Genomic DNA, 27,383 nt, shown 5'->3' on the forward strand with positions numbered 1-27,383 from the left:
CTCTCGCCCAGCACCACTTACCTTGAGCAGTTCCGGGGTGGCAGCAGCATGCAGCAGGGCTAAGGCAGGCTCCCTGCCTGCCCTGGCCTCACGCCACTCCCAGAAGCGGCCGGCACCACATCCCTGCGACCCTTGGGGGGCAGAGGGCTCCACACGTTGCCCTTGCCTGCGGGTACCTCCCCTGAAGGTCCCATTGGCCACGGTTCCCCATTCCTGGCCAATGGGAGCTGTGGGGGGCGGGGCCCGCAGGCGAGGGCAGTGTGCAGAACCCTCTGCCCCCGCTCCTCCCCCCGAGGCCTCAGGGACGTGGTGCTGGCCACTTCCAGGAGTGGCACAGGGCTAGGGCAGGCAGGCAGCCTGCCTTAGCCCCATGACGCCAAGGGGGTGGCAATCCCGCTGCCCAGATCCAAAGCCCTGATGGGCCGGATCCTGCCCGCAGGCCGTAGCTTGCCCACCCCTGATCTAGCATGTCAGTTTCTGCTTGGCTATGGAACAGATACTGTGGAAAGCAAAATAAGTTCTCTCTCTGTGTGTAAGTGAGTGATTTATTGCATACATTTTCTTATAATGGCTAAAGATTCAGTATAAGAAATTGATTATGTACATTTTTTTAATATTGAATGGAGTTACATGGCCTATTCTTTGCTCATCGCAGTGCAAACTTAAGACTGGGTGTATGTGACTGGGGGTAACCTTTTTAGAAAGGGATATGATATATTAATTATACTGAATATTAATGCCTTCTTATGTTTTTAATTAAAAATTCCCATTGTGGAACTCGTGTGCTGATCCTGCTTGTAGATGTATATATTTGGGTAACCTGCAATTCCTGAAAGTAGATTTAATTGTGAATCTGTTGATCTTTCATGATGTTTGGTGTACACTGCTTGTCCATTAAACTACAGTAGTATATTATACAGTCCTACTGGAAATGAAGATAATTTGATCTTATGCTGCAAATCTTGATACAAAATGTCAATTTACTTTCACAGCAAAGAAATTCATATAAAAGGAAAATGGTGTAATTTCAGTGATGATTATCCTGCTACAGGGTAGAGAATGCCATACATAGAATAAAGTCTCTTTTCTTCCCATGATATGTGCAGCCTTGCTCCCATTAAAGTTAATGAAAAATTACATGGAAAAATCAAGATAAGTGATATAACTGTATTCCTATCATCTTCCTCCCCAAAAATCATTTCCTACACCTTATTTATGATGGAATTTTCCATTACTCAGTATTCCTGTTTTTCCTTTCTGCTTACTATAAAAACAGTATCTCAATAGCTAAACCTCCATATATCCAAAAAGGAGTGGATCTAGTTAACAATGAAAACCATTAACAGAATATTAATCAGTGACATCCTAAATACATATAGTATGGGGTGTGTGTGTGTGTGTGTGTGTGTGTATGTATGTATGTATGTGTAAAATATATATATATACACACACACACACACACACACACACACACACACTACTGTATTATTGCAAAGAAGAACATTTTATACTCCTGAGATAACTCCCTCTGGCAAACTGCAAATTTGTTGATTTTAAAGCAGTGGTTTTTTAATATATTTTTATTTTATTTTGTAGACCAGTGTATACATGCAAAATACTCTCCTGGTCTCCCTTGCCCAGCCATTTATTTAATCCTATGGACAAATAGAAAGTACTCGACAGACACCTAGCAATAAAAATAAAGATACAATTTTTGTTCCCCAAATCCTTCCCCAGATATGAAACTCTTATTTAAATGCCTCAAATTTTACAATTTCTGCATACTGTATTCTGTTGTACCTTTAAACACACTCTGTCTCTAAATTTGGAAGAAGAACCTTAAGAATTTGACAAAAGGATTTTGTGTTGATTCTGTATGGTACCATTTTACTATATTTGTGAGAGAGAGAAACAAAATGGAAATTACTAACACTCTCAATTTTAATAACTTACATAATGCTATTTAAATAACTGTTATTTTTAGCTGTAAACTCTTCAGGATGGTCTTCCTCCAAGTTCACACAGCACCTACCACATTTGGGCCCCAGTCCTTATTGACATTACTGCAATATAAAAAGCAAAAGATGGTGTTTTCCACTTCCTATATTTTATTTCCTTGTAACAACCTGTATTCTTTCAAGTCAATAAGGCATTTTATTTGTGAATCACAGATGTAATCCGTATAATGACTGAAACACATTAAAGAAGAGAAATTACAGAAATTAAAATTTGAATGAATAAAGGTTATTTCAGTGACCTTAAGTAAGTCTGGAAGCCAAATTTATTGAGACCTCTGTAACATTTAACAGTCAAGGAGAAATCAGAAGTGGGGCAATTGGCTTTGTGCGTTTTATGAATCTATGGGCCTCAAATAAGAGGGCATGGAGGGTCTGCAGATAGTATTCTAGCTTGTGGGACGGAATAACAGACAGACAGGCTGCTTTGCAGTCTGCCTGTGAATTGGAAGTAGATTCCTTCCCCACAATCTCCATGGTGTTTCCCACACAAAATTAAATTACTTGGACATTATGCTGGAAGTAAAGGGAGAGTGTGAATTTTGCTCAAGATGAGTGGGGAATCAAGACTTCTTTAGTATTCAATTTTAAATTCCAGAAGTGAATGTTCTGTTACATTCTTATATAAAATGTGAGGCTGAGTATGTATGTATTGCTTTAAATACTATGTATATTGTATAACAACGCTCCTATATTTAGGTTTCCTAACACTTTACATTATAAACAATTTTCGTAATCTCTCTCTCTCTCAAAATGTTATTTACACAAGCCTAAACATGTTAATACTTTAAAACCTTCAGGCAGGTTACTATATATTGTGTGGTACTATCTTGTGGTATCAGAACACATAGTGAGTGATATTAAAATCCAGTATCAGTTGCAGAAACCATGCATTTGGTCTATGTGTTGCTGCAAGAAGGCGGCTAGAATTGGCTAGTAGTATTGCATCAAAGAGGGACGTTTATGCAACAGAAGTTTAAATTGCCCAGGTTAACTGCTTATTTACACAATTATTTGATAACTTGTTGAGATATATCACCCATGATTAATAGTTTTTTGCAGGCTTGTGATTTTAGCATATGAATTGTGTAATTTTGTTTTTGAAGCTAAACAGTAAGCTGAATTTTAAGTTGTTGCCCTACACAAAACAAAGATTCAGTAGTGAAATGAAAATCTGACAATCCATTCTGAAACAGAATAAAAGCTAAAATTCTTCATGATGAGAAATACAGTATCAACATAATCGATCTAGCAGCATTACTTTGTAGCTGAAAATACACTTATTATATCCCTAGCCATGCAACTACAGCATGTGAGTGAAACATCTTTCATATAGTTTTGAGATGAAATTACCCCTGAATGAATAGCATCTTCATTTATCTTCAAAACCTCCTCTGTGCTACCAGTGAATCTACTCTTTCCACATTCTACAACAAGAATTACATTATACCATTATAGCAGTGTTCTGCTGCAGTGTAAAATAGATTGTTTTGGAAAATGAATCTGGCTTTGCTATAAATTACATTCACAGGTACAAAGGAATTTATTTTGTTTAAAATAGTCGCAAATATAGTTAAACTCTTAATTTATGTTAAACTACAAATGTGGCCATTACTACAACTGGATTAGGAATTTAATCTGTCACTCAAAGAATGATACTGAACAGTTTTCATTTGTAGCCTTAGACACACTATTTCAATTACAAGGTCTGCAGCTGTTTGATATAAAAACTGAATTATTTTGTAGATTTGTTCATGGTTTTTCATTTTAAAACACGTCCCTTCAATAAGGGGAAGAATAATTCTTCAGTTGTCATCACAGATTCTCCTTTGTGTCTTGATGAAATAGAATAAGAATGAAAACACAAATCTGTTTCTTCATAGTAGCATTCTGTGAGTGCTTTTAAAATACTAGTCAATGAGATATTACTTACAATGGTTTGGACTTAATTATGAAACTGATAATGTGTGTCTCCTCTGAAAGAAGCCTGGAGCTTGTCATCTGAACCTAGGGTTTCTCATACAGGGATATATAATGCGAACTGTCCGAGCTCTGGAATAAGAGGGCGGGAGGCAGTGATTCTGACCTTAAATACTGAAATCTTGATATTATTTACATTCAATTGGAATTTATGTCTAGAGTGTTGTTTTTAGTGGGTGTGTATTTTTTCTGCTTTGAGATGGAAAAACCTAGTGGATGATTCACTAAGAGATACTCTGGAGTAGTAGTCACATTGTCAATTTGAAAAATAATATTTCTATTTGAAATTTTTTTTTGTACCTACTAGTGTTTCAAATAACAACTAGGATGACTAACTAAAAGGCTAAAGAGAATAAATCTTCTATTTTGTTTATTTTACTTTATACATTTAACAGGAGTGAAGATGAATTTTGTGTAAGCTTTAGAGCTTGTCTCTATCACTAGCAGAAGTTGGTCCAATAAAAGATATTACCTCACCCACCTTCTCTCTCTAATAGCTCTGTGTATAGTCATTTTCATTTCCCATCTTATGCCCTAGTATGATGACATCAGTCTATTGCATAGTTCTGAGGGGAGCTTTCAAAAGCAGCAGCAAAGGTGAAAATGGCAGGCATGTGTGAGCATACAGAGAAAGGAGAGGGACACTGAGCAAACCCTGCCCTGTCCTCTTGGCCTGCCCCAAATCCCTTCTGAACCTTAGTAATGTGTTCAGGAGGAGTATTCTCTTTATTTTTAATGCTAATCAAAATTCAACACATGCTATTTAAAGGGTGATCTATCAGAAAATTGGATTTTCTGAAATTGGGGAAATAAAACAAGTTGATGGTCTTATTTTAAGCAATGTTGTTGTTGTTGTTGGTTGTTGTTTCTTGTTCTTTTAACTGAATCACATTGTCCCATTCAAATTCTCTCAATTAATATAGACTCACATGCTTTTAGTTAACAGTTCTTTCACCTAAAATCAAACTAAATTTACAGGTGAAATCCATTTTCAAAAGCTCATACAGAGGCTGAAAACTTTTTTTTTCTGATTATTAATATTAAAAGACACCATGTGTTCAGTAACTTGACTTTGTAGGGCAGTATATAGGAGCATCTTAGAACTGGCTGACATGGGTAACAATGCTATTTTGTTAGGATTTGCAATCTCCCTTGATTAAAATGAAAGACATGTGAAAGAGGTTTATTAGTTTCATAACACGTGTCATGTTAAAGCTTGAAGTAAGCCCTTTCTGCATATCTGCTGTTAGTTCATTCTCTTACAGTTAAAATGCACTTTTTTGTTTCATACTGACATTCAAAATAAAATAGATGCTACTTCTACTACTACTAAGTGGAACCAAATATGCACATGAAATCAGCAAACTAAGGTCCTTTACGGGAATACATTGTGCTATAGGAGATGAGTTGTTTGTCTGCCACAAACTTAATAACTTTAATCACTGAGAGAACAACGTACTTTCAGTTTTAGGAACAATTTTTAATAGAATCTAACCCTCAGAGGCTATATTGGTCATATAGGACTTGCCATACTGGGTTGCACTGCAGGTCCAGCTTGTTTGGTGGTCTGCTTCTGGCAGTGGCCAATATCATTGCTTCAGAAGAAGGCAAACCCCTCCATGAGACCCGTGGGATGGGTGGATAGGGAAGGAATTTTTGATGCCAGTGGCAATAATCTTATACCCAGAAATATGAGATTTGATTACTGTTATCATAGCATGCTGAACTGCAAATGCAGGCCATAAAATCGAGTCTTTTTAAAATCCAGCCTGAATATTTGGCTTGATATCTTCCTGTGACAATGAATTCCACGTTTACTCTTGTAGGAAGTTTCCTTTACTTTTATAAGTGTGCTGGACATTAGTATTGTTGCTACCATCCCTTATTGTTATAATACAGGCTAGGGAAATAAGGAGAAGACTGATCAGTTTTCACTTTATTCTTCTTGATTTTAAATATTTCTGTTAATCTACCCCAGCTCTTATGGCCAGATTCTAATAAATCAGAAAAAGACATTTTCCCTTTCTAAGCTACCAAATAGGAGTTCAGTTTGCATTTTGAAGCTTTTCTCCTTTTTCTATTGGTATTTGAGTATTTTTGGCTGAGAGGGCTAAGACTTCCCTAGAGGGGGACCTGGAAAGCTATGAACATTTTTCCTGACTAAAATAGCTGTGAAAACTTTTCCATCTGAAGTTATGAGTGGCAGATGTGTTGCAAGGGGTGAATCTGCATTGTGTTCACTCAGAGTAGAGTATCTCCCTTAAAGAGTTCATTGGCAAGATTGCTAAGATTTGGCTGCTGCTTGGGTAATAGATCCATGCTGAGGTCAGTGGATGTGTGCAAATGCTGCATTTTTCTTATATGAGGTTCTGGAGGTCTTGGGGGAACGTTAGATTTTGGCCTGCAAGCTGAACCCCTCCTGGCTTGTAAAATAATTTATGGGGGGAGTTGGATGCATTCTTGATGGAGATTAATGCTTCCCATTAGAGGTGTTGGCATCTTTTCAACAAGTGATTGTTGTGCCCACTTTCAGTGAACTATCTTTTGATATTAGTCATCTTCCCTGTTATTGCCCAGTTCCTAACCTTTTGGGGGCGTTTTTTTTTCTTTTTTAAAGGATTTGGCATAGCAACTTTTTGTGTCATCTAGAATCAAATTTCCTTGGCCCTTTGTATTCGGGTTTTAGGCCTGAATATGGGACAGAAACTGCATAGGTTTGGTTGACTGATCTCTGTTGATGAATATTGAACCAATAAATATGTCTGCCGTCGCTACCATTGACTGTGAAGTAGAACTGATGTGTTTGTGGACCTTGGCAGAATTGAGTTGGAGTGATTCCAATCTCTTCTCTTTGAAAAGCCCAAGAGAATGTTGGGTAATCCCCTACTGTCACAAGGGCTCTTTTATAAAAGGTGAAGTAGAACTCCACCTTGTCACCCCTCCTACTCTTCATATATGGAAGGTACCATGATGAGAAAAAGAGATGCTTGGGGCTGCAAAGTCATCAATATTCTCTAATTTTTTTATTCTTGCTGGTATTGCAATGCATTCCGGTTTAGTATCATTTATACACTTTATGCTGCTCACTCCTTTTTAGTCAATAAAGAAGATGTTAAATAAGATCAAGCCTAACAAAGATCTTTGCATTGTCCACTAGACCCTTCCTCCCAAATATCCCCAACTCAATCCATTGTCACTTTTTGTGCCTCTTTGTTTGTGGTCTTTGTCTGTTTTCTCTCCTCATGATTATTCAAATCCAGACAATTTAAACTAATTTTGAGTAATTTCCCTGACACTTTATCAAATGCTTACTAGAATCCAAATATATTAATCTACTGCTTTCTCTTCATATAATAATGTTTACTGTATCAAAAAAGCAGTTAAAATTTTCTGGCAATAGATACCTATAAGCATATGTTGCTTGTGATTCCCTTACCCTGGAATTATCTAGGGGATAACATAATTGTCATTTGCATGAAAAGCATTAACTGTGCTTACCATGTTTTTAATTGTGGTAGTCAGTTAAGATTTAATGCTCATAATTTCCCAACTCTGTCAATCACATTAATACAGGAGAATGTGAAAGTTATAATAGTGAAATAAATTGTCTAAGGCTATGCCTCCACTTAAAACGCTATAGTCTGGCACAACTGCAACACTTCAGTGTATACACTCATGAAAGCGATGGGAGGGGTTCTCCTGTCTCTGTAGTTAATCAACCTCCCTGAGAGGCAGTAGCCAGGTCAACAGATGAATTCTTCCATCAACCTAGCGCTGTCTACATAGGGGGTTAGGTCAGCATAGCTACATCTTTCAGGGGTGTGGATTTTTTCACACTTGAGAGACATACCTATGCTGACGTAAGTTTTCATCGTAGACCAGCCCTAATATTTATGAATGGGTGGTGGAATCTGGGAAATTGTATAATCGCACCCCTGACCTCCACCCTCTCTGTGGGTAGGAGTAGTGTTATTTCCTTTAACAATTGTCACAACATGTACACCGCACATTAAGTCACTAATGCTTAGTTTTTAAACGCTCATGTTTTTGTCAGAACAAAATCCTAGCAAATAAATAGTTAAGGAGAATCCAAGAGTCACACTTTTGAAAGTGACGATGTCAACAGTGAATACCACTAAGTCACTGATGTTGTGATGAACCTTACTGGTATTCCCTCCAAAAAGAAACTTTTTGTTGAGGTGTAGTTAAGAGTTTTATAGCTCGTATCCTTGTTTTGAGTGTAAATTACCTTTCAAGAACATTAGTAGGTTTTGAGAAGTCCACAGGTTATGGCATTGCTCATCACATGTGGAGACGACTCTGTACTGGTAGAGAGTGAGGATGGAATATCAAAAATCTGCAGCACATTAAGTTATAATGGGTTTAATATCCATCCATTGTAAGCATGCTAGCTGTGTGTCTAATGGCACTTGATTAAATGGTTGGCACATACATTAAGAGTTCTCCGCACCTTACAGGATAATGCATCTATGAAGAAGAATGTTTATAAATTCCCGATTAGGAAGATATTACACGATTGTGAAAAAGTGTCAGTCACCTCCTCTCCCCACTATGAATGGTGAATGACCATATTATGGGCACAAGAGCAAACTATCCCACTGCGTAGGAGAGAGAGGAAATATGGTAAGAGACCACCCTGGCTTAACCAGCAGATGTTCAATGATCTAAAAATCAAAAAAGAGTCCTACAAAAAGTGGAAACTAGGTTAAATTACAATGGATGAATGTAAACAAACTACACAAGTATGTAGGGACAAAATTAGAAAGGCCAAGGCACAAAACAAGATCAAACTAGCTAGAGATATAAAGGGTAACAAGAAACGTTTTACAAATACATTAGAAGCAAGAGGACGGGTAGGACCATTACTCAATGAGGGAGGGAAAACAATAACAGAAAATGTGGAAATGGCAGAGGTGCTTAATGACTTCTTTGTTTCAGTTTTCACCAAGAAGGTTGGCAGGATTGGACGTCTAACGTAGTGAATACCCATGAAAATGAGGTAGGATCAGAAGAGGATAAAATAGGGAAAGAACAAGACTTAAATCACAGTAAGGGAAGTTTAGGTTGGGCATTAGGAAAAACTTTCTAACTGTCAGGGTGGTTATACACTGGAATAAATTGTGTAGGGAGGTTGTGGAATTTCCATCATTGGAGGTTTTTAAGCGCAGGTTAGACAAACACCTGTGAGGGATGGTCTAGATAATACTTAGTCTGCCAAGAGTGCAGGGGACTGGACTAGATGACCTCTCAAGGTCCCTTCCAGATCTATGATTCCATAAAGAAAGCTAGAGTTGGCACAGCTGCCATGTGATTGATTAAACATTCTAGTTTTTGTAATTACTGATGTGGATGGGTAATAAGGCACTTTTGAGTTCCATTTCTTTAAGTTCATTTGGATACCTTAATTGTGAACTTAAAACCCTATGCAGTTGAAAATATGTAAGTAATTACCTCTGAATTTCCTAGGTCTTTAACACTTCGGGGTTCTTCCAACTCTCATGTTCTGGTAAGTTAGTGTTTTGAGTGTATGTTAAGTGTCTGGAACCTTTTTTTTTAAACAAAGTTTATGTGGCAATTTTCTTATTTTATTTTATTTTAAATGGTCAAAAGTCTGCTGGGGGGGGGATTTGTTTCCTTGAGACTTGAGGAAGCCCACAGTGGATTGCAAGCTCTTTGGGGCAGATATTGCCTTTGTTCTCTGGTTATACAGCACTTAGCAAAGTGGAGTTCTGGTCTGTGACTAGACCTCCTAGCCCTATGGTAATACAAATAAATAATAGAAGAATCTTAATGTAGTGAACCTTAGAAGGACTTCTGCATGTGGGGAATGGAGAAATAACCTCCCTTGGTCTGTTGGCCTCCAAATCTCCTGCTTGCTTCCTCATTTAATTAAATCTTGTCTGTTAGCCCGGTTCAACCAGAGGTTGAACCATTGCAAATCTCTAGCACAGGCAAAGAAAGCAGCAATTCACAATGAGTTAACTTACTCCAGTTTCAAGCGGAGGAAAACTCTACCTGTATAAATCACAACTTTTCTTGCCTGGAGTTTGAACCAGTGAAGCAATTCTGATGGTTCCACTCAAAGGTAATTCCAAGTGTAGGCATAGGCAGCTGGTGAAAGTATTCTTTGGATGTTCTGAGCCCATTCCTCACTCATTCTGAAGCGGCGGCTCCAGTCCCACAGGGCAGGGCCCAGTTCCCCCACTTTGGCCTGTTGGCTCTCAACGTAGATTCGGAGGAACCTGCCACAGCATCACTTGACGTGCATATCCACGTGCAGGTGGGGCCCTTCCCTCACGATGCCCTGTCTCCTTCCTGGCTCTGATGCCACTAAACATGGGGCCTCAGGATCTCTCCTCTCCCTCAGGATTCTCCTTTGCCATCCTCTTCATGGCCCTGGCACAGCCGGACAGAGATCTGGGGAGATTTGGAGCCTCCTCTAGCCCTCGCCACCCACTGTCTATGATTGAAGGCAAGACCCAAGGCTTGTTGGGATCTGATGATCCTGCTCACACTTGTAGAGGATAAGGGTGTGACGGGTTCAGTCACAGAGACCCCCTTGGGACTGCCCTGATGTGCTGAGACTACCTCTAAGCCCATTTTCACTGCCAGCTTGGGACTTCAGAACCCTGCTTTGTTGACCCAGACATGCCAGTCTGCTCCAACACAGATCCAGGGTCTGAACCATGTGCCCCAAGCTGCAGACTTAACTGAAAATGGCTTAGCAAATGCTCCTGTCTCTAGCACCCAGACACCCAGCTCCCAATGGGATCCAAACCCCAAATAAATCAGTTTTACTCTGTATAAAGCTTATACAGGGTAAACTCATAAATTGTCCACCCTTATAACACTGAGAGAGAGAGATGCACAGCTGTTTGCTCCTCCAGGTATTAATCACTTACTCTGGGTTCAATAATAAACAAAAGTGATTTTATTAAGTATAAAAAGTAAGATTTAAGTGGTTCCAAGTAATAACAGACAGAACAAAGTAAGTTACCAAACAAAATAAAACAAAACACACAGGTCTAAGCCTAATACATTAAGAAACCGATTACAGATGAAATCTTACTCTCAGAGATATTCCAGTAAGTTTCTTTCACAGACTGGACTTCTTTCTAGTCTGGGTCCAGCAATCACTCACACTCCTGTAGTTACTGTCCTTTGTTCCAGTTTCCTTCATCTCTTGGGGGTTGAGAGGCCATATCTTGAGCCAGCTGAAGACAAAATGGAGAGGCTTCCAGGGCCTTTTATATTCTCTCGCTTGTGGGTGGAAACCCCTTTATTCTTCTGTGCAAAGTCAAAGCAACAAGATGGAGTTTGTAGCCACTTGGGCAAGTCGCATGTCCATGAATGATTTAGCTTTTTGCAGGTCGAGGCCATTGTTTGTTTACATGTTAGTTTGAACGGTCCCAGGAAAGCTCGATGTGGATTGGTGTCTCCCAAAGTCTATTGTCAGCTAAGTGTTTCTTGATTTGGGACTTACTGAGAATAGTCCTTTCTCAAGAAGCTGACCAAGTACTTCACTGAGGCTACTTAGAATCAAACACATTGAGATAACAAGTACATAGCCAATATTCATAACTTCAAATACAAAAACGATACACGCATACAGACAGCATAATCATGACTAGCAAACTACATACAGCCTTTCAATAGACACCCCACTTGAACTCCTCTATACAAGACCTGGTTGCAACACTGATCACAGTTCATGTCAATAACATCACGGGGGAGCCTACTAAAGTGTAGGGAAAGAGGAAACCATAATGAACCTAAGGCTTGTTGGGTGGGGCACTGCAGGAGGGAGGATGGATGGATGAATGAATGAATCCAGTTAACTTTATCTGAAGTGATTCCCATGTCAATTTCTCCAGCTAAGATCTGGCAAAATAAGAACTAGAAGAACTTTCTAATTCTGATGGCCATTGCTGCTTGTGTGATCAGCTTAATTTTGTAGATTTTTTTTTTTTTCATTGAAAAGCCTCCCTAATTATTGGCTTGCATTTGTGAGGTCTGTCTCTGCAAGGAAAAGACTATGGCTTGATCTACACTACGACTTTGTCTAATTAGCTACATTGTTCAGACTTGAAAATGTCAGTGATAGTTCTTTGGCATACAATCCTATCCTTGCATGTTCCACTACATTTAAAAGCTCTGAGATGACTTGCTTGCTGCGCTAACTCCGGGATAATTCAGAGACACTTTTTTTAGAACCAGCATTGAGAACAGCACATGGCAGCTATAAAAATTCACCTCCAGCTAGATGTAGAATCCTGAAGTTAATTTAGTGCCCTATTGCAAAGGGAATTACTGTGGTAAGCCTGGACAAAATTAAACTTCAGCTACTTTTCAAGAAAGAAATAAACAGCTAGGGAGTAAGAGCATGGATTTGAGGTGTGATAAATTAATTTAAGAATGTTTTGCTCCTGAAAGGTTATATTTCTTGAAGCTGTCATTTGAGATGTACACTGTTAGCACTATAATGCTGTATTGCTGATTGAATGCTATTTACATTCCTGCATGTCCAGATATAGATTTGAAAGCCATGCAAAATTAGTAACATATGTATATTACACCTGCATATTGTGTATAAAATTCTGTACGTACTCCTACTCTACCAGTACATAGAATATAAAATCAAGTTCCTGTTTTTTAATTAGTTCATAAGATAGCTAGCACATATGGAGCCAACGCTGTCTCGAAGTTCAGGAGTGTTTTGTATTTGGGGTTACATTTAGACCCTTCTCTAGTGGACCTTGCATATCAGGTTTTATAAAGTATGTTATATACCAGTCTTTTTAGATGACCTTATGGAGAGAGAATGGGCTCATTTGTATGCAAAGGTACTTAAAAAAATAAATATAGTCCCAGAATAACAAAGAAAGGAAATTCAAAGTTAAGACCAATGCCCTATACATTAAAGGCTTTTATGACTTCTAATAGCTTATTTGGTATTAGGAGGCTTATGCTGAAGGTTTCAATCAGTTTTTTAATAAGTTTTGGGTTTTTAAAAAAATCTTATTTCCCAGCCATTGCTTATGCTTCCTGGTTGAACACAGGAATTAGGGCAGGATAGAGCAGAACCAGGATGTTTAGGCAGATGTCCCAATTTTATAGGAACAGTCCCGATTTTGGGGGCTTTTTCTTATATAGGCACCTATTACCCCCCCATCCCCTGTCCCATTTTTTTTACACTTGTTGTCTGGTCACCCTAGATGGGGATGAGACAACCATCCTGGTGCTGTTTTGTGGGGAATGGAGCTGAACGGAGCAGAGGAAAATAGGAAAGGAGGACTGCTGTTGACAAGCAGCTGAGTAGCTGTTTTTTGTTTTTTGCAATGATGGGAGCAAATGTGTGAACATATTTTTATCCCTGAGGTAGGACTGTTGCCATATAAGAGCTGGGCTCCCTAGAAACAGCAATCACCTCGTATCTCTGCACAGCAGAAGGGAACCAGGTGAGTTTAAGAATGCTAATTGAGTCTCTTCACACAGTAGCTAAGGAAGAAGCTGGTTCCTGGCAACTGTCCCAGCTCCTGGCTGTCCTCTGGCTGGGGGTAAAATGCTCTTCTTCCTACTGCCTACGCACTGTATGGCTGGAGAGGTCGTCATCCGGCAGTCTGTGAGGAGACCTCCTTTCTGTGTGTCTCGTTCAGTTTCAGTGCTTTTCCTAACTATTCAGTGGATTGCTGGTTATCTTCCTTAACTTCGCTGGTCCCAAGTCCTACCAAAGATCAGTGATCTAACTTTATTCTTATTTCCCAGACTAAACTCTTGGAGGAGGTTAAATGAAGTGGAGGGAAGGAAATGCTATTAGTTTAGATGGTGTTTTAGTATAGTCTCTACTGATTTGAGACTGATTTGAGACATACTCTTCTAAGCTCTCTTGCATCATTCTAGCCACAAAACATGAGAGCAAGATTTCCTCAGCCTCTAACTTAAATCAGGAGAAGGAAACCAGGGCTTAGAAGTGTGTTCTTAAATTAATCCTAATTTCAATATTTTTACTAAACTAAAATTATAATAAAGAAAGAAGAGTTGTTTGGCCAAAAATATAAAGCCGTGTATTAAACGTGCCCCCTAGTGCCTGACTATTGTAGAATATTTGGTACATTAAATCGCACAGTGATGGCACACTTGTGCATAGTGGGCAACAGGCAAGTGTCAATTTAAGATTTGAATTTTTCTTGATTTATGTGACAATCTTACCTTTAGTTAGTTTATTTTCATACATGTTAGTTTGTCTTTTAATACAAGCAAAATTGTATTCAGTAGAGCTGAGACAACTGCAAAAAATATACATGCCTCAGAGTGGGATTGTTTCCAAAATAAAGGTAGAAAGACTTTTTTTTTTTTTTTTTTTTTTTTTTTTCCTGGGAGGTTGTGTACTTTGAACCAGAAATAGCCCTTTTCACCTTGATCAATAAGTCAAGCTGTTCTGCTGTGGTTCAAGTACCGGGCAGACTGAAATAAACTATTGACAGATTTATTAATTTGAAAAGAAAATGAGTTATTTACAAGATTAAAGCAGGTAAACATTATACACAAATGAGTTACAATCTTAAGTTTCAAAAGGTAATAGAAGCTTCTATAATAAGCAAGCTCTATATGTCCTTTAGGACTAACCCGAGCTAAGCAGCTGGGGATTCCCTGCTTGTGTTTAGAAAACCTTGCCCCCTAGAGTCCAAGTAGCATAGAGATACCGTTCCTTCTTGTTAGGATTTTTTATTCCCTTCCCCCCCGCATATGCTCTGAGCTGCAAACTCAGCTGATGAGAGGAATTTACTTGCATGACTCATCTTCATGGGGAGGGGAGGAGTGCAGAGCATCACAATCTATTGTTCTCTTTAATGTTGCACAATAGTCTGTCTGGTGTTGATGGGACTTCCTTGTTGGCCAGGACGTTGCACCTTCTGTTGGAGACCAGTACCTTACACTAGTTAATGTCTTTCTCCTGTCTGATGATTTACCCAGTCACAGAGGTTTACAATACAAATTCTTAAATATAACCTTACAATATAGGATATAGATGCTATAAGTGAGATTAATGCATGCAGCAATTTACAAGCATTCAATAAAGTGTAAACACTAAACATATTCTTATATAATCCTAGTCCTAATGATAATACACAGGTGAGCCAGACTGATTCCAGTTGTTTGTTTGTCAGTGTTCAGTTGAGACATGGGGACCCTGACATGAGCTGAAACCTGGTCTACCAGTGTCACACACTATAACAGATAGACCCTACTGGTCTGCTATGTTAACGAAGCTGTCGTGCATGCATGTTAAGTCCATATACCATCCTTAAAATCATAATGAAACTTCTTTTTATGTGCAGTAAATTCTCTTTAAAAATAATTTAGTTGCACCTGCCTTTGTTCAGAAAGTAGTGAAGGGCTCAAGTCTGGATTAATAGCTTTCAGATTTGGAATTTGAGATTTTGGCCTTTTCGCTGGCAAAGGTGAATGCCAAATACCCAATAGGATTTAACATTGTGTTCCTCACCACTGAGCTTGAAAGGTTATTTATACTTGCCATGCTCTCACTATCAAAAGTGTGAGTTACCTTGTGAAAGTTATTTTATTCTTACACAGAAACACTAAGTATTTTATGATGATGACTGCCGCTGATAAAAATTAGTATCCTGTGGAAGTGGCTTTGTCCAGGGTTATAGATAGATATAAAAAACCATTACGTTGGTCAACTATATCCTTAATTCAAGTAAACTTTACTGGTAATAAACACTGCCTTTTAAGCTAGCAGAATTGTAAAGCAAAAATCATGCAAATGTTGGTAGTGAAAATATGGCAGCAGAAGGGCGTGTAGTATATGTGGTTTCGTTTTTTTAAAAAAAATACGTTAGAGATGTAGCACATGCTGGGGCTTGTTCTCTAACCATATTAGTCAATAATAACCATAAAAGATTTGTGTCCCAATGTTCAGGTTGACAAAATGTCACTTAGAATGATTATTGGTGACTTATAAACAACAGGTTTCAGAGTAGCAGCCATGTTAGTCTGTATCCGCAAAAAGAAAAGGAGTACTTGTGGTACCTTAGAGACTAACAAATTTACTTGAGCATAAGCTTTCGTGATCTACAGCTCGCTTCCGTTGAATCATCGGAAGTGAGCTCAAATAAATTTGTTCGTCTCTAAGGTGCCACAAGTACTCCTTTTCTTTTTATAAACAGTAACTTTGGTGGTCAAATGCCACCAACAAATGTGAAAAACAGATGCAACTTTGTTAAACAGAAGAATTCTTACTAATGATTTTGGACAATATCCTTATACACTATTGTCCAATGAAGTTTTATATTTTTCTTTCTTTCCTTTTCTATTTTCCCGAAAACAGAATACAGATACCTGTACTTTATAAACATTGTGCTAAGTATTAGTTTAATATATTTAAAACAAATCCATGTTTTGCTATCAGCTAATACGTGTTTTCCTATTTCTGTGCTCCTCTTTGTTCTCAGGCCTTTTTGCAAATGTGCAATCTGCCAGTCCAGGTGGTTTGTAGAGCAAATGCAGAATATATGTCCCCATCTGGTAAGTGTGGTGTTCATTTAAATTACTGTGTTAGTACCTATGTTTTGATACCATGGCAACAGCACCTCATCTCGCAGATAACAGCCAGTCAGTGCTTGTGTATGTGGGTTGCCTCTTTTTTTTTCCTTAGTCTACTGCGATTTTTCTCTATATGAGATAAATCAAATACAAATTTTTTAAATGTGCTGCATTGCAATTTTAAATGCAGTGGACATGCAGTGAATTCACGTACTTGGTTACTCAGAAGTCTGGTGGTAACACTCTCAAAAAAAGCCTAGTTTCAGAGTAGGAGCTTTGTTAGTCTGTATTCGCAAAAAGAAAAGGAGTACTTGTGGCACCTTAGAGACCAACAAATTTATTTGAGCATAAGCTTTCGTGAGCTACAGCTCAAGCCTAGGGACTCTTGGCCTTCTCAAGCCCAAAGATTTTTGTATGCAGAAGTATCTCTACTGATCTCCAGGGAAATACCCCTGGGAATACCCTGTTGGCCAATCAATGGTGTTACATTTTCCACTGTTTTAAGGGTGGGAAGAAATGCATTTTGTAATCTTAGCTGGAAGGTGATTGTCAGCATGTTAATTGTGAACAGATCATGGATAAACTATCAGTACAAAGAACAGTGTTGTATTTCAGTCCTCTTCTGATTGCAAAAAACGCAGATTCAGTATTTGATGTGTATGCTATCCCAAATTATGCTGGAAATTTCTGTACACTCTCATCTAAAAGGTTGCTAGAAAAGAATTGCTAAATGCACAGCACAATTCTGATATCCTAAAATTCTTCGTTGCATTAGGATCCGTTTGTGTGAGTTAAATTAAGCTACTTTTATAATTTTTGATTCGAGCATGGAGTAGTAAAAATGCTTGCCTACATGGGTCTTTGTATTTGTATCCTGAATGGTTAGCTCTGCTCCTCCTCTTTGGTGTTAGTGGAAAATAAGCGGGAATCCTGTCTTTAATTAATGCTTTAAAAAAAATCTTCAGTGATTGGTAGCACTGAAAACAGTACAGTTCTTGTAGCAAAACCAGGATTTTTTTTTTTAAATCAGTCTTTCAAAATAAACGGAATGGGCTGACTCTTTTTGTAGAAACAAGCCAGTATCTTACATGCATGGGAATAGGAGTGGTGATACTTGCATTCTCCACCTCTCGCACTCCCTTCCTCCCAGCCACATTGGCTATTATCTAATACACCATTGCTTGTGTCGGCAGCTTTTTTTCTATACCACTGGCTAAATAATGCAGAAAGGAGCATGACTGACATGGGCTGATGAGAGTTGCGCTGTACGGATCACATTTAGCATATTCTATTTATCAGACTGGTTCCATTTTAATACAGCTAGGAGTATAAATGTAGAGATTTATTCATCGTCCTAAGAGCCCCTACTATTTTTGCACAGTGTTCTCCTTGTTTTTCTGTTTACTTCAATATCGTTTTAATAACATTCAAAATAATTCCAACCAAAACAGGCTATTCATAAAAGGTTTTCATTCCTGAAAACAATCTCAAACTGATTGCACTGTTTCTCAGACGTGCATCTTCACATTTGTGCAGGATACTTTGTAATGATACTTACTTTTCACAACTAGAAGATCCTTTTGTGGGAGTCAAATGCTGACTGTGGATATAGGAATACCAAAAGATTATCTTTATATGCTAGCAACATAAACCACAGAGTTTTTGCAATTCAGAAAACCTTGCATTTCTATTGTAATACTTCATCATATGGATTCAGATGAGGTTTTTTGTTGGTGCAGTGCACCTCATCTGTTACCCTTAGGCTGACTGTGAATCAGAGAGGAGTGAATCTCATGATAAAGATCATGACTGAACCTGATGCTGTTATGAACTCTATTTGAACTAGGTCTAGTAGTAGGTTCTGTGTGTTTGGCATATGATTGGACTTCTTAATATTTTCATTAATATCTTTCAAATTATATTACTTTTAAAAACCCTGTAAATAATATTTAAAATTGGTTTGTTCTTTTAAAATATTCTGTGAAGACGCACTTTGCTGTCCTCATTTTCCTTGTCTTTCCTTGAGAGCTTATTATGTATTGTGACCTGTTTCATTTATTGGCTAACTCCACTATTGTTTTGCGTCATATTCAGTGAACTATGTTTACTAATGTAAAACAAAAAATGTCCAATATCTCCTCCATGTTGAGGTGATTAAATAACAATATGTAAAATACATATATATAATCTAAATTTCTTAAAATTGCCTAGCACTGTGTATGTACTGGTGTTTAAAGATGGTATCTGTCAAGTAGGTGTTTCATAAAGATGGCCAAATGCTCTATATACTTCCCTGGGATTTCCACAATTATGCTTTGGGGAAACATTGAACTAACAATCTTCCCAGCAAAGCAAGATTAATTCATGATTAGATTGAGACCTATCGATTTGTACAATAACTTGCAAATATTTGTTAGAGCAGTAGTCCCCAACTACTAGGGGTGTGTGGAGGGAGGGGGTATGGTGTGGCCCGGGCCAACCCCTACAGAGGGCAAGGAGGGAGCAACCATGCAGCCCTGTTCCATCCCAGCTCTGCTCCAGCACCGCCTCCAGCCACAGCTGCCGGCCCCCACCACAGCCTGGCCACAGCTCTGGCTATCAGCCTCCACCATGGCTCCGCACCCAGCCTTAGCCCCGCCTCAAGCCTCCGCCGCCCTGGCTGCAGCTAAGCTCCCATTCCCAGCCTCTGCCCCTGGCCTTGGCTCTGTTCCCAGCTGCAGCCTCAGCCTTAGCCCCCTTACTCCTGACCACCGCCCTACCCCCTGAGCCACGTCCCTGCTCCTGGCCTAGTTCCTAGGGGGGTGGAGGGGTGAACAGGAGGGGGGGGGGACGGTGAAAAGTTTGGGGACCACTACGTTAGCATGAAAGCCAATCAATAGGACAAGTCTTAGCATAAATGTGTGAACTAAAGCGATAGACGTGGGGAGGCTCTATTTGTGAGTGTCTCTCAAATGAAATTTTGTATGTTAACTCTCATGTACAATCTGATAGACGTTGTGCTGAAACACTTCAAAGCCATGATTTCAAAAATAATTCTACGTATGTATTGAAAGGTTTAATTTACTAAAAATATACTGTGTCTCACTGCAGGCAAAGTACCCTTTATTCGTGTAGGAAATCAAGTAGTATCTGAACTTGGCCCCATAGTCCAGTTTGTAAAAGCCAAGGTAAGGATATTAAATATACTTGATCAGTAACTGATAAATATGGTAGTCACTCTTTTTAGCATTTGCACTCATTTAGTTTACTCGTATGAAATGTGACATAATTAGTTTTTAAGAGAGTAAGGTAGAAAAACCTCATATGAATGTAAAGGTATCTGCATTTTTACAATGTGGCAAATATTTTAACCCAATGCAGGGAGTAACCTTTTGCTTAAGGAAAATATGGTGTATTGGGGGTTTGTGATGGTATGATGGGGGTATTTTCCTCTGGCATTTATTCAAATGATAGAAATCAGCTGTAAGTACAGGACTTCATCATGTTAACAAGGAGCTGAAAAATAACCTAGACCTTGCAATCGCATTTCTTTTTTGGCTCCCAAGTATAGTATTCTTAGAAAGACATACAGTGTTTGCTTAAGTCTTGACATTTCAGCTAATATATGTTTATATTTGCTTTTACTTTGTTCTGTCCTTGTAAAGCAGTGTCTGCTTATTAAGTAGTTTATTTTGATAAACTGTTTATATCATCAACTTACTACTTCACACAGAAGAAATCATAGTAATAGTGAAGCCATGAAATCAAGTTGTACACAGCTAAAAAAAAAAATGCACAGTAGTTCTGTAGCTGAAAATAAATCTACATTTGTCTTTTGTGTTTGATTATATTGCAATATAACATTTTCTGTTTAATACTGAAGGTAATTTTAGTATGGAAGGTACTTCATAATATTTACCCATCTATTTTATGATTTAGAGACCTATAGAGAGAGATCAAGACCTGATCTAAAGCACATTGACTTCTGTTAGCTTTGGCTCAAGCCCTAGCTGAATATTGTAATATCCTTTCTTACAGGGTTGTATATTCTTTTATTCCCTTAGGGCCATTCACTCAGTGATGGGTTGGATGAAGTCCAAAAAGCTGAGATGAAAGCCTACATAGAATTAGTCAATAATATGCTATTGACAGCAGAGGTACAGCAAACCATAATAATTTGTTGATTTTGTAGGTGATAAGTGGTGGAAAATGTAGGGTTTTTTTTCCGTGTGGAAAATGTATTTTATTTTCAAATTCTTAGATTGGGAAATAGTTCATCAACTCATAGGCTAGTGTCCTTACAAGAACAGAACTCCACATTCTCTGTGGTCTTTTTACATAGTCATATGAAAATTTCATGAATTGAGGTTGATTTTTGTTGTACAAAACAGCGGTGAGTTTATAAAGACTAAGCTGTAAAGAAATAATTTATATAATGTATTCTGAACTCATCTTAATTTCAAATCTGATCTGGTTGCTGTTCTGAAAGAGAACTAGCAACCAGGCTTTTGTCTTGTAAGCATCACCATTAACTTGTCTTTTGTGTTCATGGAAGACACTGTTAGACTTAAAATATTTGTGGGATATGCTGTTAATTTAACTTAAAAGAAAACATCAATAGTTAGAAATAACTCTCTGTGCAGTCTAACTGAAATTTCAGAATAAAGAAGTGTTTTTTTTCCCCTAGTTGTATCTTCAGTGGTGTGATGATACTACAGTACAGGAGGTGAGTGGTTCTGCAGCATTTATCTTAATTAAAATTTAATGAGAAAACACTTTTGCTCACAAATGCAAGTCCCTACTCATAAATGAAACATTGAGGTTTATACCATTAATGATATAGTTTTTCACTTTCTTTTGCTTGCATATACGTTTTAGGGAAGCTGTGTGTCATTACTGAAAAAGTAGATATGTTTTTATATATTTTTCAGGTGGAGTAATAGAGTAAAATGGTTTCTTTTTCTTTAGGCTGCAAACTATGAATTTCTGTGCAGAATAACTTCTTAATATTTTACAAAAGCCAATGTGAATGCCTTTTGATCCATGAAAACCATAGCTATTTTGTAAATAACAGCATACTTACCTGCTTTATTTTAAAAAAAAAGTGATTTTGTTTTTATGGCTTTTTTTAAACAAAGATTACTCATCCAAGGTATGGATCCCCTTATCCTTGGCCTCTCAATCGCATTTTGGCCTATCAGAAACAATGGGAGATCAGACGTAAGATGAAAGCTATTGGATGGGCTGGCAAGTCACTTGAACAGGTCAGTCAGATAATAGCCAGAGTTGAATTCTTCATTTTTTTTTTTTAAATAACCTCTCAGGAATGAAATACATATAAATAAAATATCAAAAGTGTCAAAATTCCAGAGAAGCAATATTTTATTTCCTATGTTTCGTAACATATATGTATTGTGAAACTCCATACATTTAAAACAATTGTCTATGGAATCCATGTCTCTGGCTTCAACAGCAATAAACTTTTAAATCACACACATAGTCTGAGAAAAACGAAAGATGTTTTCTCATGAATATGTATCTCTATGCTGAATGTCTGTTTATGTGAGTTTAGACCATGATCCTGGAAAGGGATTAGCAGACAAGGATTCTGATTCCAATGTGAAGATAATGGGGTCCCTTTGCAGGATTGTGGCAATTTTGTTCTTGGAGCTCCAAGAAAAATACAAAGAAGTTTAGAGGTAAACATTGGATATATTAATTTTAACCCAATTACTGACAATAGGGAAATTAGCAACTTTCCTTATGTCAACAATATACTTGTCATTTAAGGTCTGGAAATAAGATTTGTAATTTGAATCTGTGTAACATCTATGGTCCATATAGTTAATTTAGTCATTTATTACAAATGCCTACTGCTCCTATGTATGCAATAAGGGAGCTATTTTGTAGAGAATTGTGTTCTCATCTGACTACTTAGGTATTGTACTAATCTTTTTTGTTTTGGTTAGGTGTTGGAAGATGTAGATCAGTGTTGTCAAGCTCTCTCTCAAAGACTGGGAACACAATCATATTTCTTCAATAAGCAGTAAGTTATTTTATATGGAAATGTAATGTACTGTAGGCATATTACTCTCCAGAACATAGCTGAATGGGGACTATTTTTGCCTTATTTTAATACCTTATGAGCAGTTAAGGAACATGTGGGAATGAACCCATAAATTGCATATATAAGAATTACTGAAATTACAAAAGCTACTAAGTTTCCATAAAATATTTCATATATTTTCTCTAGTGTTTTTTAGACTTAATCCTATTTTCCACTGATACGATAACAGAATACACAATAGTTTGTCAGTTAAAAACATATAATGTAAAAACAGAAACCTGTAGTTTTAATAGGTAACTAAGCAATAATCCACTTAATTACATTAGCATATGTTGGCATTTCATAGATACCTATCAGTGTAAGTGCGCTAATGCATGATAAGCAGAATGAATGTAACATATTTTGATCCAACCGCACTTCCTGCATAGGTTAATTCAAGTGACACAGTGGTGGGGGAAGGCTATGTCTAAACTGCATCCCAAGGTATGATTGCAGCCCGTATAGACATACCACACTAGCTTTAAGGGTGCTAGCACAGATAAAAATAGCAGCAAGGCCTGAACAAGCACACTGGGGACCCTGGGTAAATACTCACGTTGCTAGCTTGTGCTGAAGCCTGCGTCTCCACATTGACGCTACTGTTTTTAGCTGTGCTACGGCAGGTAAAGGAGTCATACCTTGGATTGCAGCGTAGACTTACTTTAAAGAGTTGGGTTTGCATGAAGATGCCTGTGGGGAAACGCTGGTCTTCTCCCCACAAAGGATTGATTACAAAGTAGCAGCTATGATTTGTGTAAGTACAGTTCTGGGCCTTTGTAGAAAAGCCACCGCAGACCCAGATCTGACCTATACCAGATGTCCTTTGCTATTGTCAGTCACATCCAGTTGCAAATGTGTACTTTCCCAAAAATATTCTTGTAATAACTGTGGATTTAAAATAATGTTGAATATATTCATGTACTGCACCCATCACCATGGCATATGAACCATGAAGTTACATAAAGAATGTACATTCCAAGTGCAATGTATGTGATTTTTTTTTTTAAAGCTGCCTTTGCATTCCCCTGATTATGGCAGTATCTGGGGGCCAGTTTTAGGTATTTTTAGTGGGGTGACAATGGGGAAATTACAAAGACACTTAAATAAAATCAGCTTGTGACATTACACACTAATAGAGACAGGGAAGGGGTTAACTGACGGCTTATTAAAGCAAGGATATATGAAGGAGCCAGTGGGATTAAGAGGGGTGAGAGGAAGCAATTGTCTTGTCCAGCAATGTCACAGAATCGGAAAGCAAGGAGGAACTGGGAAACTGAGTAACTGTATATTGGATTGTTTGTTTTTTCCCATAGGTTAAGTTTACTTCAACTGACTGTTAGTTTGTTTGTTTGGACCAGACCGAAGAAAGCCCAGTTTATGATCCCCAGTACATTAGGTGGGGATGGAGAAAATGCCTCAATTAGCAGGCTGTAATACTTTGTTTCTTGCCTCTTTTCCTCCGAAGATTTTGCAAAGTTAAGGTTAGGTGGGCAATGTAATTGGATGAGAGTGAGTGCTGTAGGATTAGATGGTAGTAGAGAACAATTATTCCAACTATTCATTTTTGAGGCATTCTGAACTGTCTTCTGAACTGTCTTCTATAAAAGTGATATTTATTTTGTAAAGGATGTGCTATTGTTTGGGGTTGTTAGGTGGACTCCATAACACACGCTTTCAACCTTTAACTTTTTTAATGTTTTTTGTCTGTAAATAGTAATAAAGTTTCTCAGTAATTAGTCTCATAAAATATTCTTCTAGCTCATTAATACTTAGTATGTAGTTCTTGGACATTAGTGAAGAAAAGCTCTAAATTGTTAAAATATATGTAAGGAAAATGTTTTTGGGGTTTTTTTTGTTTTGTTTGCAGATAGACCAGTGCTGCAAAAAGTTCACTAAGGTCAAGCTATGGAAGGCTTGTACACATAGCTATGAGTATGACTGCAGATTTATTCAAGAAACCACTGTTCTCCTTTGGGTTAAGGTGGCTTTGGTTACAGTGTTTATTTCCATTTGTTTAGTCTCTCTAACACAAAAGAGATGGCCCTAAATGCTACTACCATGTAGTTAACTTTTTCTCACTAGTCAAGGAATTTTTGGTGGCTGAAAAGCCCAGGAGAGATGTGGGGTTTTTGCTGTTTTGAAGAGCACCATTCTGTTTGAAGGGGTAGTTTTGTTATGCACAGTATCTGCAGAGGAGACTGGGAATATAGACTCCCTTTCCACAAAATCAAAAGTGAGAAACAGTTGGGGCTGGACAGAGGAGTCAGTGGGTAGGCTCTGCATGCGTTTTATGAAAAGGTATTTTGTAACTTCTTCACTGTTTGGGGGAAAAAAAACCAAACCCCTCATTTGTTAATGGGAGCACTGAGCAGCACATTGAGAATTCAGACCAAAATTTGTTGTTGTTCATATAAAATACAGTAGAACCTCAGAGTTATGAGCACCTCAGGAATGGAGGTTGTTCATAACTCTGAAACGTTCGTAACTCTGAACAAAACATTATGGTGGTTCTTTCAAAAGTTTACAATGGAACATTGACTTAATAGAGCTTTGAAACTTTACTATGCAGAAGAAAAATGCTGCTTTTAACCATCTTAATTTAATGAAACGAGCACAGAAACAGTTTCCTTACCTTGTCAATTTTTTTTTTTTTAAATTTCCCTTTATTTTTTTAGTAGTTTACATTTAACACAGTGCTGTACTGTATTTGCTTCCAAACAAGGTGTATGGCTGACTGGTCAGTTTGTAACTCTGGTGGTCATAACTCTGAGGTTCTACTGTATTTAAGGCTTTATGCATTTGTTAAATTTTGAGCTTTATTTGGTTAAATATGACCAGTTTGATTACTTTGTGAAAATACTTGGAGTTTTTTGAGTTAATATTTAAAAAAAATCAGAGTACGGTAGGATTTTCCTTATAAGGTTTTCAGTGTTTTCTGACTCCCAGAGGCCCACTTTTTCCCCTGTCTCTTTTATAGGCCAACTGAGTTAGATGCTTTGGTATTTGGACATCTGTTCACAATTCTTACTACTCAGCTGACCAGTGATGAACTCTCTGAAAAAGTGAAAAACTACAGCAACCTCGTGGCCTTTTGCAGGAGAATAGAGCAACGCTATTTTGAGGATCATGATAAAGACAGCTCTGCAAGTGCTGCATCCAAATCCTCAAAGGATTATCTACCGAGTTAAATGCTTCATTTTGTGGTGGGGAGGCCCAGTTTCTGAAACAAATTTTGATTTAAGTGTTTAACAGATGATGATGGCTTTGAAAATGCAAAAGTGTGTAATAAAACCTCTTGGAAGCTGCTAAAACATTCTGGAGCACGGGAAGTTCAAACTGCATTTTGTGTGTTATAGAATTCACTGTATACATTTAACATGAAATGATTTTTGAGGTATTGCCATTTAAATGCCATATAGGCTATTAAATATTAAACTAAAGTGACCTTGGAACAATATTCTATCTGTATTAAAAATAAAAATAAATGAAAAACTACTATTTTTAAAAGTGACTGTTCAATCTTTCCAAAAACCTTTTAATAAGTTTTATTCATATGTTAGAAACAGTGTTTCCTTTTGCCCTTCTGCTTGGAGGATCTGAAAAGTAATTTGCCTTACACCCTGTAGGATTAACTTGTTGACTAGAAGGTAGAGCAAATAATAGGAAAATTTACTCTATTCAGGCTTTAACAAGTTTCCACTTTGAAAGTCAGTGTGTTTACAAGGTGATTAGGTTCTTTTAAGAGATTAGCATTCTAAACCAAATGGATAAATGAAGAGTATGCCTACAGCTTTATCAAATGTACGGTACCACTAACTTTAAATGAAATGGTAACAATGCAATAAAGTTAAAGCACCTTTTAAGATTTGTTTGTATTGTTTTGAGAAATTAAAAAAAAGAAAAGAAATTGAGGTGACTGTAATGCTTGTGAAAGGTGGAAAGCAAACAGTCTAGGAGAGTGGAAACCTCCTATCAATGCACAGAAAGTGCAGCATAGGCATCAGCCATGCAAGTTTCCACGCGCTGTCCCAAAAAGGTGTCTCAGAATGACAACTTCTGGGAAAGAAAGGACATGAGTCTTTGACCTCTGCTCAGATAGCTATGAAAGGTATCAGAAGTTGTTTTTTTGTGATGTGGATATGGAAAAGGCATTGAGATTATTAGCTCATTTTTGATAGGGAACCTGACAGGCCATTTTGGGGTGTTGATTCTCTCACGCCAGTCTGTTCTAATTTTGAATTACTGAGCTAAAAGTGAAAGAACTATTTACAGTATCTTAATTATTTCACCTCAACAAAAGCTTCTCTCTCTGGGACCAGATGGCAAAACAGACTTCTAGTTTTCTGGCAACCAACTGATTAAAAACTAGTAGTCAAATCAAATTTTTCAGGCATCAGTAATTTTTACTGCATCGGTCTTTAATTTTGTCACTTCTCATTTTTTGTCTTTGCTTTTTCTTGATCTCTTCACTTTTGTTTCTGAATTTTTTATATTTGTTTCTTCAGTCTTTCCTATTTTTCAGCTTGTCTTGTTCCTCCTCCAGCACATTTAAATGTCTGTGTCCAGTTGTTTCTGTTTCTAGCCTGACAATATTGCTCCCAAACTCTGAAGCTCACTTGTGGGCTTTTTTCTTCTTCCTCTCTCAAGTAGAAGGACTTGGCGTCTTTTCTCTGGGCATATTTTTTCTTTCTCCCCACAACCCTCGGCTCCTTATG

At 37.8% G+C, this 27,383-nt stretch overlaps 1 protein-coding gene across 6 annotated transcripts in view; it reads left to right on the forward strand.

Moving 5' to 3' along the window:
- The window catches only part of MTX2 (metaxin 2), a 53,413-nt gene extending 27,250 nt beyond the window's left edge, over positions 1–26,163 (forward strand). For 2 of the 6 annotated variants that reach the window (XM_038422711.2, XM_043505379.1), the window contains exons 4-11: positions 9,483–9,522; positions 16,493–16,565; positions 19,674–19,750; positions 20,627–20,719; positions 21,250–21,288; positions 21,701–21,826; positions 22,532–22,608; positions 25,646–26,163. In XM_038422711.2, the coding sequence (XP_038278639.1) occupies positions 9,483–9,522; positions 16,493–16,565; positions 19,674–19,750; positions 20,627–20,719; positions 21,250–21,288; positions 21,701–21,826; positions 22,532–22,608; positions 25,646–25,856 (736 nt within the window). In that variant the 3' untranslated portion in view covers positions 25,857–26,163. Of the gene's footprint in view, positions 1–8,995; positions 9,016–9,482; positions 9,523–13,231; positions 13,475–16,492; positions 16,566–19,673; positions 19,751–20,626; positions 20,720–21,249; positions 21,289–21,700; positions 21,827–22,531; positions 22,609–24,535; positions 24,995–25,645 lie in introns of those variants that run through there. The other 4 variants (XM_043505380.1, XM_038422713.2, XM_038422709.2 and 1 more) reach the window with 4 other exon arrangements.
- The last annotated feature ends 1,220 nt before the right edge of the window (positions 26,164–27,383 follow it).

The sequence above is a fragment of the Dermochelys coriacea genome, chromosome 11 (assembly GCF_009764565.3).
Source record: "Dermochelys coriacea isolate rDerCor1 chromosome 11, rDerCor1.pri.v4, whole genome shotgun sequence".
Classification (NCBI taxonomy): Eukaryota; Metazoa; Chordata; order Testudines; family Dermochelyidae; genus Dermochelys; species Dermochelys coriacea.